The sequence below is a fragment of the Dipodomys ordii genome, unplaced genomic scaffold (assembly GCF_000151885.1).
Source record: "Dipodomys ordii isolate 6190 unplaced genomic scaffold, Dord_2.0 Scaffold51, whole genome shotgun sequence".
Taxonomy (NCBI): Eukaryota; Metazoa; Chordata; class Mammalia; order Rodentia; family Heteromyidae; genus Dipodomys; species Dipodomys ordii.
In genome coordinates, this window is record NW_012267267.1 from 1,874,632 (window position 1) to 1,888,496 (window position 13,865).

The window sequence follows — 13,865 nt, forward strand, 5'->3', positions numbered from 1 at the left end:
TGGTGCGGAAGTTGTAACTCCGGGCCGAGGACCAGCTGGTAAAGGGCGGAAGTAGCGTGCACAATCCTGCAATCATGGCTCTAGAGAAAAACGATAGGGATTACAATTTGACTGAGGAGCAGAAGGCGATCAAGGCCAAATATCCTCCAATCAATCAGAAGTATGAATGTGAGTAGGTAGCTCGCTTCACCAGGCTGGAACACTTGGGGCGCCCCTGGCTCCTTGCCTGCGGCGTCTGGCCTTTCCTTTAACTTTGCCCTGTAGGTGTTTCAAGCAGGTTCAGTTGTGCCTTGTTTTTTTTTTTTTTTTGGTTAGACGTAGAGCTTGTATTCAGGGCCTGGGTACTGTCTCTGAGCTCTTTTTGGTCAAGGCTAGAGCCCTACCACTTTGAGCCACAGAGCCACTTCCGGTCCTCTGGTGATTAATTTGAGATAACAGTCTATAGGACTTTCCTGCCCACTTTAAACCACTTGGCTTTAAACCAAGATTTTCAGATCTCAGCCTCAGGAGTAGCTAGGATTACAGGCGTGAGCCACCAGCGGCCCCTTGGGAATTTGTTTTTGTTTTTGCCGGTCCTGAGGCTTGAACTCAGGGCCTGGGCGCTGTCCCTGAGCCTCTTTGTGCTCAAGGCAAGCGCTCTACCGTTTGAGCCATAGCACCAGTTCCAGCTTTTTCTGAGTGGATTTCTAACTTTTGTTTAGCCTTAATCATGTTGTTAGTAAAATGATCAGTTTAGTGATTTTAGGCACTTCATATTACCTATTTTTACATCTTAGTTCCTTTGAGGAATAAAGAAGTAGCCTAAAGAAGTAGCTCAGTGGTAGAGCCTTGCCTAGCATGTATAAAGCTCTGGATTTAATCCCTAGCACCATAATGATAATGCATAGCAACGTATACTGCCTTTTCTTAAATTCTTTTGTGTGTGTGTGTGTGTGTGTGTGTGTATGTGTCTGTACTAGGGTTTGAACTCAGAACCTCATACTTGCTAAGCTGTACCACTAAGCTGAGCCTCATCCCCAAATTCCAGTCTGTTAAAAGTTTGTTAATAAAAGTTAAGCTGTCACTCCTAAGGGTGACTATTGTTCGGGTGTACAGATCAGTCTCATTTCTCTGTTTTAAGTCTTTCGTTAATTTTCCACTATCCTCTTTATAAAAAGTACAAGTATTTGCCATAGCATTCTTGGTTCTATGCTTTCAGGACCCAGACTCACTCTCTCATGTCTTTCTCTCATTTAGAAACAATTTAAAATCCTCAATCATCTCTAAATCAACTACAGTTGCCTTTTTCTTAGGTATATATGCACAAATGTTCTGGAATTTACTTTAATTTCCAGTTGAGGGACATGTAGAATATTTCAGTTTTGAGACTGGAACAATGCAGCAATGAATTTACATCCATTGTATTGTGCCAGTAGAGATGTAGAATAAATATCTCAGATTGTTTTACAGAAGAAAACGTGTACTTAAAAACTGTTTTTGAGGGGCTGAGAAGGTGGCTCAGTGGTAGAGTGCTTGTGCTTGCCCTGGGTTCGATTCCTCAGTATCACATAAGCAGAAAAGGCAAGAAATGGCGCTTTAGTTCAAGTGGTAGAGCGCTAGCCTTGAGCTGAAGAGCTGAGGGACAGAGCCCAGGCCCAGAATTCAGGCCCCATGACTGACCAAAAAAAATAAAGTTTTTGAGACAGTTCCAATTGGCCTTAAATTCTAGATCCTCCTATTTCTGCTTTTTGAATACGGAGATTACTGTGTCACCACTCCCTGCTTGTATAAAGTCCATTTTAAACCTGTAAGATACCACTGGATTATATTGTTACATAGTATGCAACTCCCTTGTTATAGCTTTAAATTCTACATTATAACTAACTTTTGAAAAAATGACATTTTCCTACATGGTAGGCTGATGCAGGAGACCAGCCTGAACTTTTTGAAAACCTGTCTCAAAAACCTGGCCTCCCTGGGGCTGGAAAGGTAGCTTAGTGGTAGAGTGTTTGCCTTGCATGTATGCGGCACTGGGTTCAATTCCTCAGCACCACATAAACAGAAAAAGCTGGAAGTGGTGCTGTGGCTCAAGTGGTAGAGCCTTTGCCTTGAGCTAAAGAGCTGAGGGATAGCACCCAGGCCCAGAGTTCAGGTCCCACAACCAACTAGAAAAAAAAAAAAATCCTCCAGCTGGGCACTGGTGGCTCAAGCCTGTAATCCTAGCTACTCATGAGGCTGAGATCTGAGGATCATCATTCAGAGCCAGCCAGGGCAGGAAAGTCCATGAGACTCTTATCTCCAATTAACCACCAAAAAATCGGAAGTGGTGCTGTGGCTCAAGTGGTAGAGCACTAGGCTTGAGCTGAAGAGCTGAAGGACAGGGCGCAGGCCCAGAGTTCAAGCACCATGACTGACAAAAACAAAAACAAATCTGTCCTCCAACAAATAAGCCACAACCATCGACCACATTCTGCATTTTGGTGTAACATCAAAAAAGCTATAAGAGGCATCCTAAAAGATGCCTCTTTTGTTGGCACCAATATATTAACTAAAAGTCCCCCAACTTTATATCTGTTCACTTTGATCTCTTGTTCTTTTTTTTTCTTGGGGGTGAGTGTCAGTTTTGGGGCTTGAACTCAGGTCCTGGGAGCTGTCTCTGAAATTTTCTTCTCAAGGCTAGCACTCTACCATCTTGAGCCACAGCTCCACTTTTAGTTTTTGGAGATGAGAATCTCATGGGCTTTCCTGCCCAGGCTGGCTTTGAACCATAGTCCTCAAATCTCAGCTTCCTGAGTAGCTAGGATTACAGTCATGAGCTACTAGTGCCTGACCTGATCTGCCATTCCCATTAAGGCAGCGCAGACCAGCAGAGATCAAGACCACTTTTTAGAAAGGATAAAAAAAAGTTTATTGCTAGTGATCCAAACCAGGCTAATGCTAGAAAGAAGTTTGGATAGCGAGGGAGGAGAGTCCCTGGGTTTTATATTACACACAAAGACAAGTCATTAATCAGAAAGGCAACAGTCCAGTAGAGGTAACATCAACTTCAGGCCAGGGGTACAATTTCGAAATTACCTTCTGGACTTTCTGTTATCAATCCAGGTAGCCCTACCTAGTCTGCCCAAAGCCCACATTCTGAGAGACTGCTTCACCTAGCCACATTCCAGCAAATTGGCCTTTGCCGGGAACACAGTTACTAGGGAGTGGTAACAATGTCTACTTCATTCTCTGCTGTAGTCAGAATAACCACTTTGGGCTTCTGGAAAGAGTGAATTCCTTATTAAGTATTTAAATGTGGTAGACAAACAGTTGTTAAATAAGCTATTCTGCCCCCTTCTTACCATCTTAAAGAAAATAGCCCAAAACTGGAGATTACCTACGTAGTGGGGAAACTGAAGCCTAGCCAGGTAATAGGGTTCAGGATGTCTGTGAAACCAATAGCCCCAGAACCTGGCCAGGCACAGGGATGGCTGTGACTCAGTTTCCCCACTACACTACCAAGCAACTTGTGCCTGTTCCCATTCCAATGTAAGGTAATAACTGTTCTCCAGAACTCACAGGAGGAGAGAGATAATGGTCTACCTGGCCACTCCTCTGATTTGAGACTGGTTTAACTATGTATACCCTTCTTACCCCCTGGTCCCCAATTCTCCCTATTTAACCTGATGCCTGTACCCCTGAAGATGGTTGAAGGTGTACTGAAGTGCTGTCTTCCCAACTGCCATGTAATAAGTCTCCTTTGTTTTTTGTTTTTGTTGGTAGTAGGGCTTGAACTCTGGGCCTGGGCGCTGTCCCTCAGCTCTTTAGCTCAAGGCCAGCACTCTACCACTTGAGCCACAGTGCCACTTCTGGTTTTCTGGTGGTTTATTGGAGATAAGGGTTTCATGAACTTCCCTGCTCCGGCTCCTTTGAACCATGATCCTCAGATCTCAGCCTCCTGAGTAGCTAGGATTACCAGCACCCGGCAAGTCTTTTTTCTTTACCATTCGCCATGTTTCTTGTTTGGCATTTTGGGGCATGTGATTAGACCTAATTTGGAATTTCTGGACTTTGGACCTAGTGTGTACAAGCTTGGTTTCATACCCATGTCATTTGAAAAAGCTATTTAAATGCTCTTCTGGAGTTTGGCTTACACCTTGGGGCTTTATGAATGATGCTCTGAGTTCAATCCTGAGTACCCGACCCCCCCCCCCAATAAGAAAATTTGTTTTCTTTTCCTTTCTTTTCTCTATCCCCCTTTCCTGATCCTTTCTTTGCTCTTGCTATTAAGTTAACCACAAGCTCATGATCCTACTGCATCCATAATGTTGGCATTATAGGTGACTGCACCTTGCTAGCTTTCTCTCATGCTCAGTGTCTTTTTCTCTTGCATATCTGTGAGGTTGGATTTAGTTGTCTTTTCCTTACTTCTGGGATTCAAACCTAAGGCCACATGCATGTTTACTTTGGTAAGCAAGCACTCTAGCACTGAGCTATCACTTCAGCACAAGGTTGGATTTTATTTTATTTTTTTATTTTTGTCAGTTGTGGGTCTTGAACTCAGGACGTGGGCCCTGTCCCTCAGGTCTTCAGCTCAAGGCAAGTGCTCTACCACTTGAGCCAAATTGCCTCTTCCAATGTCAGTGGTTGATTGGAAATAAGAGTCTATGGAGTTTCCTGCCTGGCTGGCTTTGAACCCCAATCCTCAGATCTCAGCCTCCTCAGTAACTAGGATTACAGGCCCCCAGGGCCCAGCTTGAAATCACTCCTGACTATTTCAATTTGTATAAAGATACTGTTTTACAAGAGAAATGAGGGAGGGTACAGACCTAGGGCTCAGTAGTTAAAAGATATGAAAAAGTACAAAGGGCCAGTCATTGTAAATGATGTTAAGCACCCGTAGGCCAAGGCTGGTTGTGTCTGCTTGCTTGCAGTTACAGAATTAGGATGCTCTCCTCCTACAGATTGGGCGGCAAAGGTTCAGTTTGTAGAGATGATTACATTTCAAAGGAATGTCTCTCAGGTCCTTGAGAAAGATACTTTGGAGTTGTAAGAGATACATGTTCAAAGTTCTTTTGGTAAGCCCGTTTGGATACTGAAACAAAGGGAGATCAGAGGCCTATGTCAGTTGGTGACTAGAACAAATACTGAATTACCGTTGTTGAATTTTTCTCAGTCAGGTATTTTAATGTCCCCTCTACCCCCTATTTTAGTAGTGTGGCATTAAACTACTAGAAGCCATACTAGAGTGCAGGGACTCAGGTGAAGTTGTCACAGACTGACAGTAGTTCTGTGTTTCAGTTTTCTACATTATTTTTGGATTCATGTTAACATAATTATCAATAGCTGAACCCAGCCCTGGTGGCTCACACCTATAATCCTAGCTACTCAGGAGTCTAAAATCTGAGGATCACGGTTCAAAGCCAGTCTGGGTAGGAAAGTGTATGAGACTTTTTTTTTTTTTTTGTCGGTTGTGGAGCTTGAACTCGGCCTGGGTGCTGTCCCTCAGCTCTTCAGTTCAAGGCTAGTGCTCTACCACTTGAGCCACAGTACCACTTCCAGTTTTCTGAGTAGTTTATTGGAGATAAGAGTCTCCCGACTTTCCTGCCCCTGGCTGGCTTTGAACCATGATCCTTAGATCTCAGTGTCCTGAGTAGTTAGGATTACAGGCGTGAGCCACCAGCACCCTGCCTTTCATGAGACTCTTATCTCCAGTTAACCAGAAAATGAAGTGGTGCTGCGGCTCAAGTCGTAGAGTGCTTGCCTTGAGCTGAAGAGTTCAGGGACAGTGCCCAGGCCCAGAGTTCAAGCCCCATGACCGACCCCCTCCACCCCCCGCAAAAAAATATATCAATAGTTGAAACTTTTTTTCCTTAAGTTTCTTTTTGTTATTATAAAGAAGATGTACAAAGGAGTTATAGTTATGTAAGTCAAGTAAAGAGTATATTTCTTTTTGGACAAGGTCACCCTTTCCCCTTCCTCTTTCCCAGTTTCTACCTCTCATCCCCCACCCCAAGTTGTATAGTTCATTTCAACATAGTGTCCAGTGAGTACCATTGCTGCATTTGTTCACCCTTTGTCTCTTCATTTCTGTGCCTCCCTTAACACTTCCAAAGACATAAATGAACAAACAATAAAAAGAAAAGAAAACAAAAACACCAAAAAGAAGAAAAAAAACTCGTTTCTGTTTCCTGGAGTTCATTTCAATATATATTATTTTATATGATCAGAGGCACATAGGCTTTATGCCTTTCTGTTCCTCTCCTAAGAATATCCTCCTTTGGTCTCATTGTGTGAATGCCTAGAGACCTATGTAATTTGTTATGTCCAGGTGTATTTTATTTATTTATTTTTTTTTGGGGGGGGTCCGGTCGTGGGGCCTGAACTCTGGGCCTGGGCGCTGTCCCTCAGCTCTTCAGCTGGCTAGCGCTCTACCACTTGAGCCACAGCGCCACTTCCGGCTTTTTTCTTTTTGCTTATGTGGTGCTGAGGAATCGAACCAGGGCCTCGAGCATGCAAGGCAAGCGCTCTACCACTGAGCCACCTTCCCAGTCCATCCAGGTGTATTTTAGATCTAGCATCTAGTCGATTTTTTAAAAAATTTTATTGTCAAGGTGATGTACAGAGGAGGTTGTGGTTATATAAGTAAGGAATTGATTACATTTATTGTCTAACTTGTTGTTCCTTCCCACATTTTTCTCCCTCTTTCCCTCTTCCCACCCCTGTCATCCTACTCTGTGATTATGCTTCACTTTATCCTTTTTTTTTGGAGGGGGGGGTCTGGTCGTGGGCCTGAACTCTGGGCCTGGGTACTGTCCCTCAGCTCTTCACCTCAAGGCTAGCGCTCTACCACTTGAGCCACAGTGCCACTTCCGGCCTTTTTTTTTCTGCTTATGTGGTGCTGAGGAATTGAACCCAGGACCTCATGCATGCAAGGCAAGCACTCTACTACTGAGCCACCTTCCCAGCCCTTCACTTTATCCTTTTTGTTGGTGGAAAATAGATGTTAAATTTTGGGGGGAAAAATAATTTTAAAAAATAGCCAGACTGGGCGCCTATGGCTCATTCCTGTAATCCTAACTACTCAGCAGGCTTACATCTTGCCTACTGAGGCAGGAAAGTCTTTGAGACTTTTATCTCTTATCTCCAGTTAACCATCAGAAAACCAGAAGTGGCACTGTGGCTCTAGTGGTAGAGCCTTGAGCTGAAGAGCTTAGGGACAGCACCCAGACCTAGAGTTCAAGCCCCATGACCAACCCCTCTACCCCCCCCCAAAAAAAATAGGCACACACCAGTGGCTCACTCCTGTAATCCTACCTACTCTAGAGGCTGAGATCTGAGGATAGCTACTCAAAGCCAGCTCAGGCAGGAAAGGCTGTGAGATTCTTACCTCCAGTTAACTACCAGAAAAAGTCAGAAGTGAAGCTGTGGCCCAAGTGGTAGATTGCTAGCCTTGAGCACAAAGGAGCTCAGGGACAGTGCCCAGGCCCAGAGCAAGCCCCCCCAGGGCTAGCAAAAAAAAACTTTTTTTTTAAGTTTATTTTGTGGTGTTGGGAATCAAACCTAGGTCTTTGCACATCCTAGGCAAGTGCTCTATTACCAACACCATCTCTAGCTGTGTGTATGTGCATGTGTGTGTGTGTGTGTGTGTATGCATATGTGTTCTGTGGCACTATCACAGAGCTTCTTTGGCCCAAGGTTAGTAGTACTCTACCACTTGAGCCACATCCCTACTTCCAGCTTTTTCTGAGTAGTTTATTGGAGATAAGAGTCTCAGACTTTCCTGTTTTTGAGCATCGATCCTCTGAGCTCAGCCTCCTGAGTAGCTAGGATGACAGGTGTTAGCCACCAGTGCTGGCTTAGTCCTTGGTTTGGTTTGTTTTTTTAAGTTTTCTATGTAGTTTTTTTTTGGTCCGGTTATGGGGCCTGAACTCTGGGCCTGGGCGCTGTTCTTCAGCTCTTCAGCTCAAGGCCATCGCTCTACCACTTGAGCCACAGCGCCACTTCTGGCTTTTTTCTTTTTGCTTATGTGGTGCTGAGGAATTGAACCCAGGGCCTCATGCATGCAAGGCAAGCGCTCTACCACTGAGCCACCTTCCCAGCCCTGTAGTTTTTTTTTTTTTTTTTGCTGGTCCTGGGGCTTGAACTCAGGGCCTGGGCTCTGTCCCTTAGCTTCTTTGTGCTCAAGGTTAGTGCTCTAGCTCTAGCACTTGGGCTACAATGTCACTTCTGACTTTTTCCTGTTCATGTGGTAGTAAGGAATTGAACCCCAGGCTCCATGCATGCTAGGCAAACACTCTACCACTAAGCCACATTCCCAGCCCCAATGGGCTTCGTGTGTGTGTGTGTGTGTGTGTGTGTGTGTGTGTGTGTGTGTGTGTGTGTGTGTGTGTGTGTGTGTGTGTGTGTGTGTGTGTGTATCCCTAGCAGGCCTCAAACTTAGAGACCTTCTGCCTCGTGAGTTCTGGGATTGCAGGGGAGTACCACTAAGGCTGGTTTGTAAAAATTTTACATGCCTTTTTGGCTATATTAATTTCTCTTTTTTCTTTATTTTTTTCTTGCTAGTCCTGAGGCTAGCAAGGAAAAGGGGAACTGCGTTAGGATGTAAAGGATTTTTGAAACGTAAGCTTTTTTCCTAATTAGAATTAAGACACACTTCAGAAGACATATCTCAAATTGTTCAGGAAGTAGAGGTATGGTTATATTTTGAGATTGCTTGTGTACTATTTTATTTCAGAGTCTTTAAAGGTCCCCTTATATAACTAGATTGTGAACCTGAGCCCAACCAATACGAGTTGAGGGGTAGGGCCTCCTGCTTTAGGGATACAGCATGCCTGCTCTGTGTCCTTGCTAGGTTTTTGGATCACCCTTCTCCCGAAGGAAATTTTGCCTTGCTGAAACAATTCTTTGTTTTTGAGCTTATCATGTGACTCCAGTGATTCTTGGAGAATATATTTATAACACAAGTCAGCCTAGGCAGAAAAGTATGTGATACTGTTAGGCCCAATGGACTAGCAAAAAGCCCAAAGTAGAGCTGTGGCTCAAGTTAGTAGAGCATTAGCCTTGAACAAATAAAGCTAAGTGCCAGTACCCAGGCCCTGAGTTCAGTCCTGCCCAGTACACACACACATTTAAAAAAAAATCATAAGTCTCGATGAATAAGTGCTGGACACATTGGCACACCTGTTATTCCAAGCTAAGGAGAAACAAAGGTGGGGCAAAGTGGAGTAAGCTGTTAACACAGTGAAAAAGGGAAGCATATATAGGGGGAGATCAAAGTCAAGGCAGGCCTGAGAATAAAGTGGGATCCTATCTCAAAAATAATAAATGCAGATCAGTGCTGGTGGCTCATGTCTAAGTAATACTAGCTGCTCAGGAGGCTGAGATCTGAGGATCATGGTTCTTCAAAGCCAGCCCAGGCAGAAAAGTCCAAGAGATGCCAATTAACCACAAAAATAACTTGTAAGTAGAGCTGTGGTTCAAAGTGGTGGAGTGCTAGCTTTGAGCAAAAAAGCTCAAGGACAGCACACAGGCCCTCAGTTCAAGCCCCAAGACTGACAATCAATCAAAATGAATGCAAAAAGGAACTTTGTTTAGTTGCTCAGGTGGTAGTACACTTACTCAGAAAATTTGAGACCCTGAGTTCAAAACCCCAGTACCTTCCTCCCCACAAAAAACCCAAAACCCAAAGCCAAAAACTTTTTTTTTAATTTAATTTAATTTTATTTGTGAACATTCTGTACATAGGGGTTACAATTGCATGGGCAGGATAATGCGTACATTTCTTACCAAGCATTGCAGCCTCCTCCTTTGTTTACCCTTCCCATCCCTTCCCAGCCTCCCCCCCCCCCCCATCCCAATCCTTCTCCTTCCCCCCTCCCCCCCCCCCCCTCCCCCCCCCCCCCGCACCGACGTTGTAAAGCTCGTTTTGGACATGACAACTTGTACTTCTCATTGTTGCAACAGGTCCACCTGTATCCTTAAACAACTGGTTTTTCCCCATCCCAAAAACTTTTAATGCCAGTCCTGAGCACTGTCCTTAGTTCGGACAGAAAAGTGGAGCCATAGCTCCACTTCTAGTGGTTTGTTTTTGTTTTCTTTGGTAGTTAATTGGAGATAAGAATCTCAGATATTGGAAGTGGTATTGTGGCTCAAGTGATAGGGTGCTAACCTTGAGCACAAAGAGGCTCCAAGACAGTGCCCAAGCCCTAGTTCAAGTTCCACAACCAACAAATAAAAAATTAAAATTATGTGCCAGGCACTGGTGGCTCCTACTTGCAATCCTAACTACTCAGGAGGCTGAGATGTGAGGATAACAGTTCAAAGACAGCCCAGGCAGAAGAGTCCATGAGACTTTTTTTTTTTTTAAATCTGTTGTGGGGCCTGAACTCTAGGCTTGGGCGCTGTCTGTTGGCTCGTCAGCTTAAAGCTAGTGTTCTACCACTTGAGCCACTTCCAGCTTTTTCTGCTTATGTGGTGCTGAGGAATTGAACCCAGTGCCTCATGCTTACAAGGTAAGCACTCTACCACTGAGCGACCTTCCCAGCCCTCCTTGAGACTCTTTATTTCAAATAAACCCCCAGAATCCAGAAGACCCATGACCAGCCAAAAGAAAAAAGAAAAAAAATCTCAGAGATTGTCCTGTCTGACGTCAAACCTTGGTCCTCAGATCTCAGCCTTCTGAATAGTTAGGAGTATGAGTGTGAGCCACTGCCATCCGACTCTAGGATGATTTTCTTAATAGTGAGTAATAATGAAATAGATTTTTTATTGTTGTATTTTGTTTTTCTCAGCATGTCACTGCCTGTTACCTCCCTAGAGTTTTTGTTTTTTGTTTTTGTTTTTGCTAGTTCTGCAGCTTGAACTCAGGGCCTGGGCTCTGTCCCTGAGCCTCTCTGTGCTCAAGGCTAGCGCCCTACCACTTGAGCCACAGCACCACTTACAGCTTTTTCTGTTTATATGGTACTGAGGAATCGAACCCAGGGCTTATATGCTAGGCAAGCACTCTACCACTAAGCCGCATTCCCAGCCTTCCTAGAGTTCTTATGATTTGGAGTCAATATTACTGACTTACAGATGTTTTTCCTCTCTTTCAGATTTGGATCATACAGCAGATGTTCAGTGAGTATAGCTTGAGTTTGTTCCTTTGAAACTGTCTTTAAATAGGAAGTCTGAATGTTTTACCTGTTTTTTGTTTTTGGTGCTGGAGATCAAACCCAGGGCGTTGCACTTGCGAGGAAAGCACTCTGCTACTGAGCTATATCCCAAGCCCAAGCTGAATGTTTTAATGTCTCTAGTTCTTTAATTTTCTCCTTTAATTTAGTTTTATATATGAAAATGATGGTTTAAAAACTCCCAAATTTTCTCCCCTGAATGCAGATAGATGCCACTCTGAATGCTAAGATAAGAAGATTATAAATTCCAGGCAATGGTTGGGAATGTGGCTTAGTGGTAGAGTGTTTGCCTAGCATGCATGAAGCCCTGAGTTCGATTCCTCAGTACCACATAAACAGAAAAAGCCAGAAGTAGCTCTGGGGCTCAAGTGGCAGAGTGCTAGCTTTAGAGCAAAAGAAGCTCAAGAACAGCACCTATGCCCTGAGTTCAAGCCCCAGGACTGGCACAATTAATTAATTAAGTCCAGGCAAGCCTGCATTACATAGAAAGGTAATGTCTGAATTTTTTTCTCATTTTATGTTTGTCTAAGATTTCCTCATTAAGCTGGGTGCTGGTGAGTCACACCTGTAATCCTACTCAGGAGGCTTGAGATCTGAGGATCACCATTCAAAGCCAGCCTGGGCAGGAAAGTCCTTGAGACTCTTACCTCCAGTCAACCACTAGAAAACCGGAAGTGGTGCTGTGGTTCAAGTGGTAGAGTGCTTGACTTGAGCTGAAGAGCTGAGGAACAGCACCCACGCCCAGAATTCTAGCCCTACAACCAACCAAAACAAACAAAAAAACCCTAACAATCTAATAGTGAGGATTTGTTTTGTTTTGAGGGTTGTAGGACTTGAACTCTGAGCCTGGGTGCTGTCCCTGAGCTCTTCAGCTCAAGGTGAGTGCTCTACCACTTGAGCCACAGCACTACTTCTGGTTTTCTGGTAGTTGGAGAGAGTCTCAAGGACTTTCCTGTTCTGGCTGCCTTTGAACCATGATCCTCAGATCTCAGCCTCCTGAGTAGCTAGGATTACAGATGTGAGCCACCGCTGCATTATTATTATTATTTTTTTGGTTGGTCATGGGGCTTGAACTCTGGGCCTGGGCGCTGTCCCTCAGCTCTTCAGCTCAAGGCAAGCGCTCTACCACTTGAGCTATAGCGCCACTTCCGGTTTTCTGGTGGTTTATTGGAGATAGGAGTCTCACAGTCTCTCCTGCCCGGGCTGGCTTTGAACTGCGATCCTCAGATCTCAGCCTCCTGAGTAGCTAGGATTACAGGCGTGAGCCACCAGCGCCCGGCTTTGCATTATTATTTTTTAAAAAGAAAACATGTTTTCATTTCCTGGGAGGAAAATAAAAACTCCCAAATTTGGTGCTATTAAATTAGAGCTTTAGTTTTGTACTTCTTGTACTGATCTTATTTTGACTTTGCTGTTGAGTTTGGTCTGTTGCAATGGAATACCTTACATAAGGTGCATGTGTATTTCATTAGGTTACACGCTTGGGGAGATACGCTGGAGGAAGCATTTGAGCAATGTGCAATGGCCATGTTTGGCTACATGACAGATACTGGGACTGTGGAGCCCCTCCAAACAGTCGAGGTGGAAACTCAAGGTAACATTTATTTATAAGGAAAAATTTGGCAGACAGATGTGTGATATTCTCCCTGATCTGAGTAATTTTTCACAATGCAAACAACAAAATGATTATGAGTCCATAAACTAGCTAAAAAATTCACCGTCCTTTAAAATTGAAACAAATTTTTACTGACCAGAATGATTAAGCATACTGTTGTGGCCTTTTTTGATCCTATGTAGGAGATGACTTACTATCTCTTCTGTTTCACTTTTTGGATGAATGGCTTTATAAGTTCAGTGCTGATGAATTCTTCATACCCCGGGTAAGAAAGGCTTTTTTGTGTTCTATTTTTAAACAAGTGGGCTTTTAGCTTATATTTTAAAACTGAACAAATGAAGTCGGGCATCGGTGGCTCCCGCCAGTGATCCTAGCCACTCAGGAGGCTGAGATCTGAGGATCACAGTTCAAAGCCAGCCTGAGCAACAAAGTCCATGAGACTCGTATCTCTAATCCACCACCAGAAAACTGGAAGTGGTACTGTGGCTCAAGTGGTAGAATGCTGGCCTTGAGCTGAAGAGCTCAGGAACAGCTCCCAGGCCGAGTTCAAGCCCCACGATCGACCAAAAAAAAAAGTCAGGCTGGGAAGGTGGCTCAGTGGTAGAATGCTTGCCTAGCATGCATGAGGCCCTAGGGTCAATTCCTCAGCACCACATAAACAGAAAAAGCAGGAAATGGTGCTGTGGCTCAAGTGGTAGAGCATAAGCCTTGAGCTGAAGAGCTGAGGGACAGTGCCCAGGTCCAGAGTTCAGGCCCATGACTGACCCCTCCCCCCCAAAAAAAAAGTCTATATTGCCATATGAGATGATACCAATTTGCATAAATTATGAGCACTTTTTGGTTAACCTGAGTTTGCCTATATGCATGCATTTTGTATTTAGATATTTGATAGGTAGCACTTGTCATTAGTTAGGATTGAATAAGAATGCACCTGGGGCTGGGAAGGTGGCTCAGTGGTAGAGTGCTTGCCTTGCATGCATGGGCCCTGGGTTCAATTCCTCAGCACCAGAAGAAAAAGCCAGCAGTGGAGCTGTGGCTTTATTGGTAGAGCGTTAGCCTTGAGCTGAAGAACTGAGGGACAGTGCCCAGGCCCAGAGTTCAGGCACCACAACCGACCA

At 44.3% G+C, this 13,865-nt stretch overlaps 1 protein-coding gene across 1 annotated transcript in view; it reads left to right on the plus strand.

Annotated features, from left to right (window-relative positions):
• Nucleotides 1-20: 20 nt before the first annotated feature.
• Nucleotides 21-13,865, plus strand: part of Zbtb8os (zinc finger and BTB domain containing 8 opposite strand) — a 37,229-nt gene continuing 23,384 nt past the window's right edge. The window contains exons 1-4 of the mRNA XM_013020538.1: nt 21-168; nt 11,055-11,079; nt 12,605-12,726; nt 12,930-13,012. Coding sequence (XP_012875992.1) covers nt 75-168; nt 11,055-11,079; nt 12,605-12,726; nt 12,930-13,012 — 324 coding nt within the window. The 5' untranslated portion in view covers nt 21-74. The remainder of the gene's footprint in view (nt 169-11,054; nt 11,080-12,604; nt 12,727-12,929; nt 13,013-13,865) is intronic.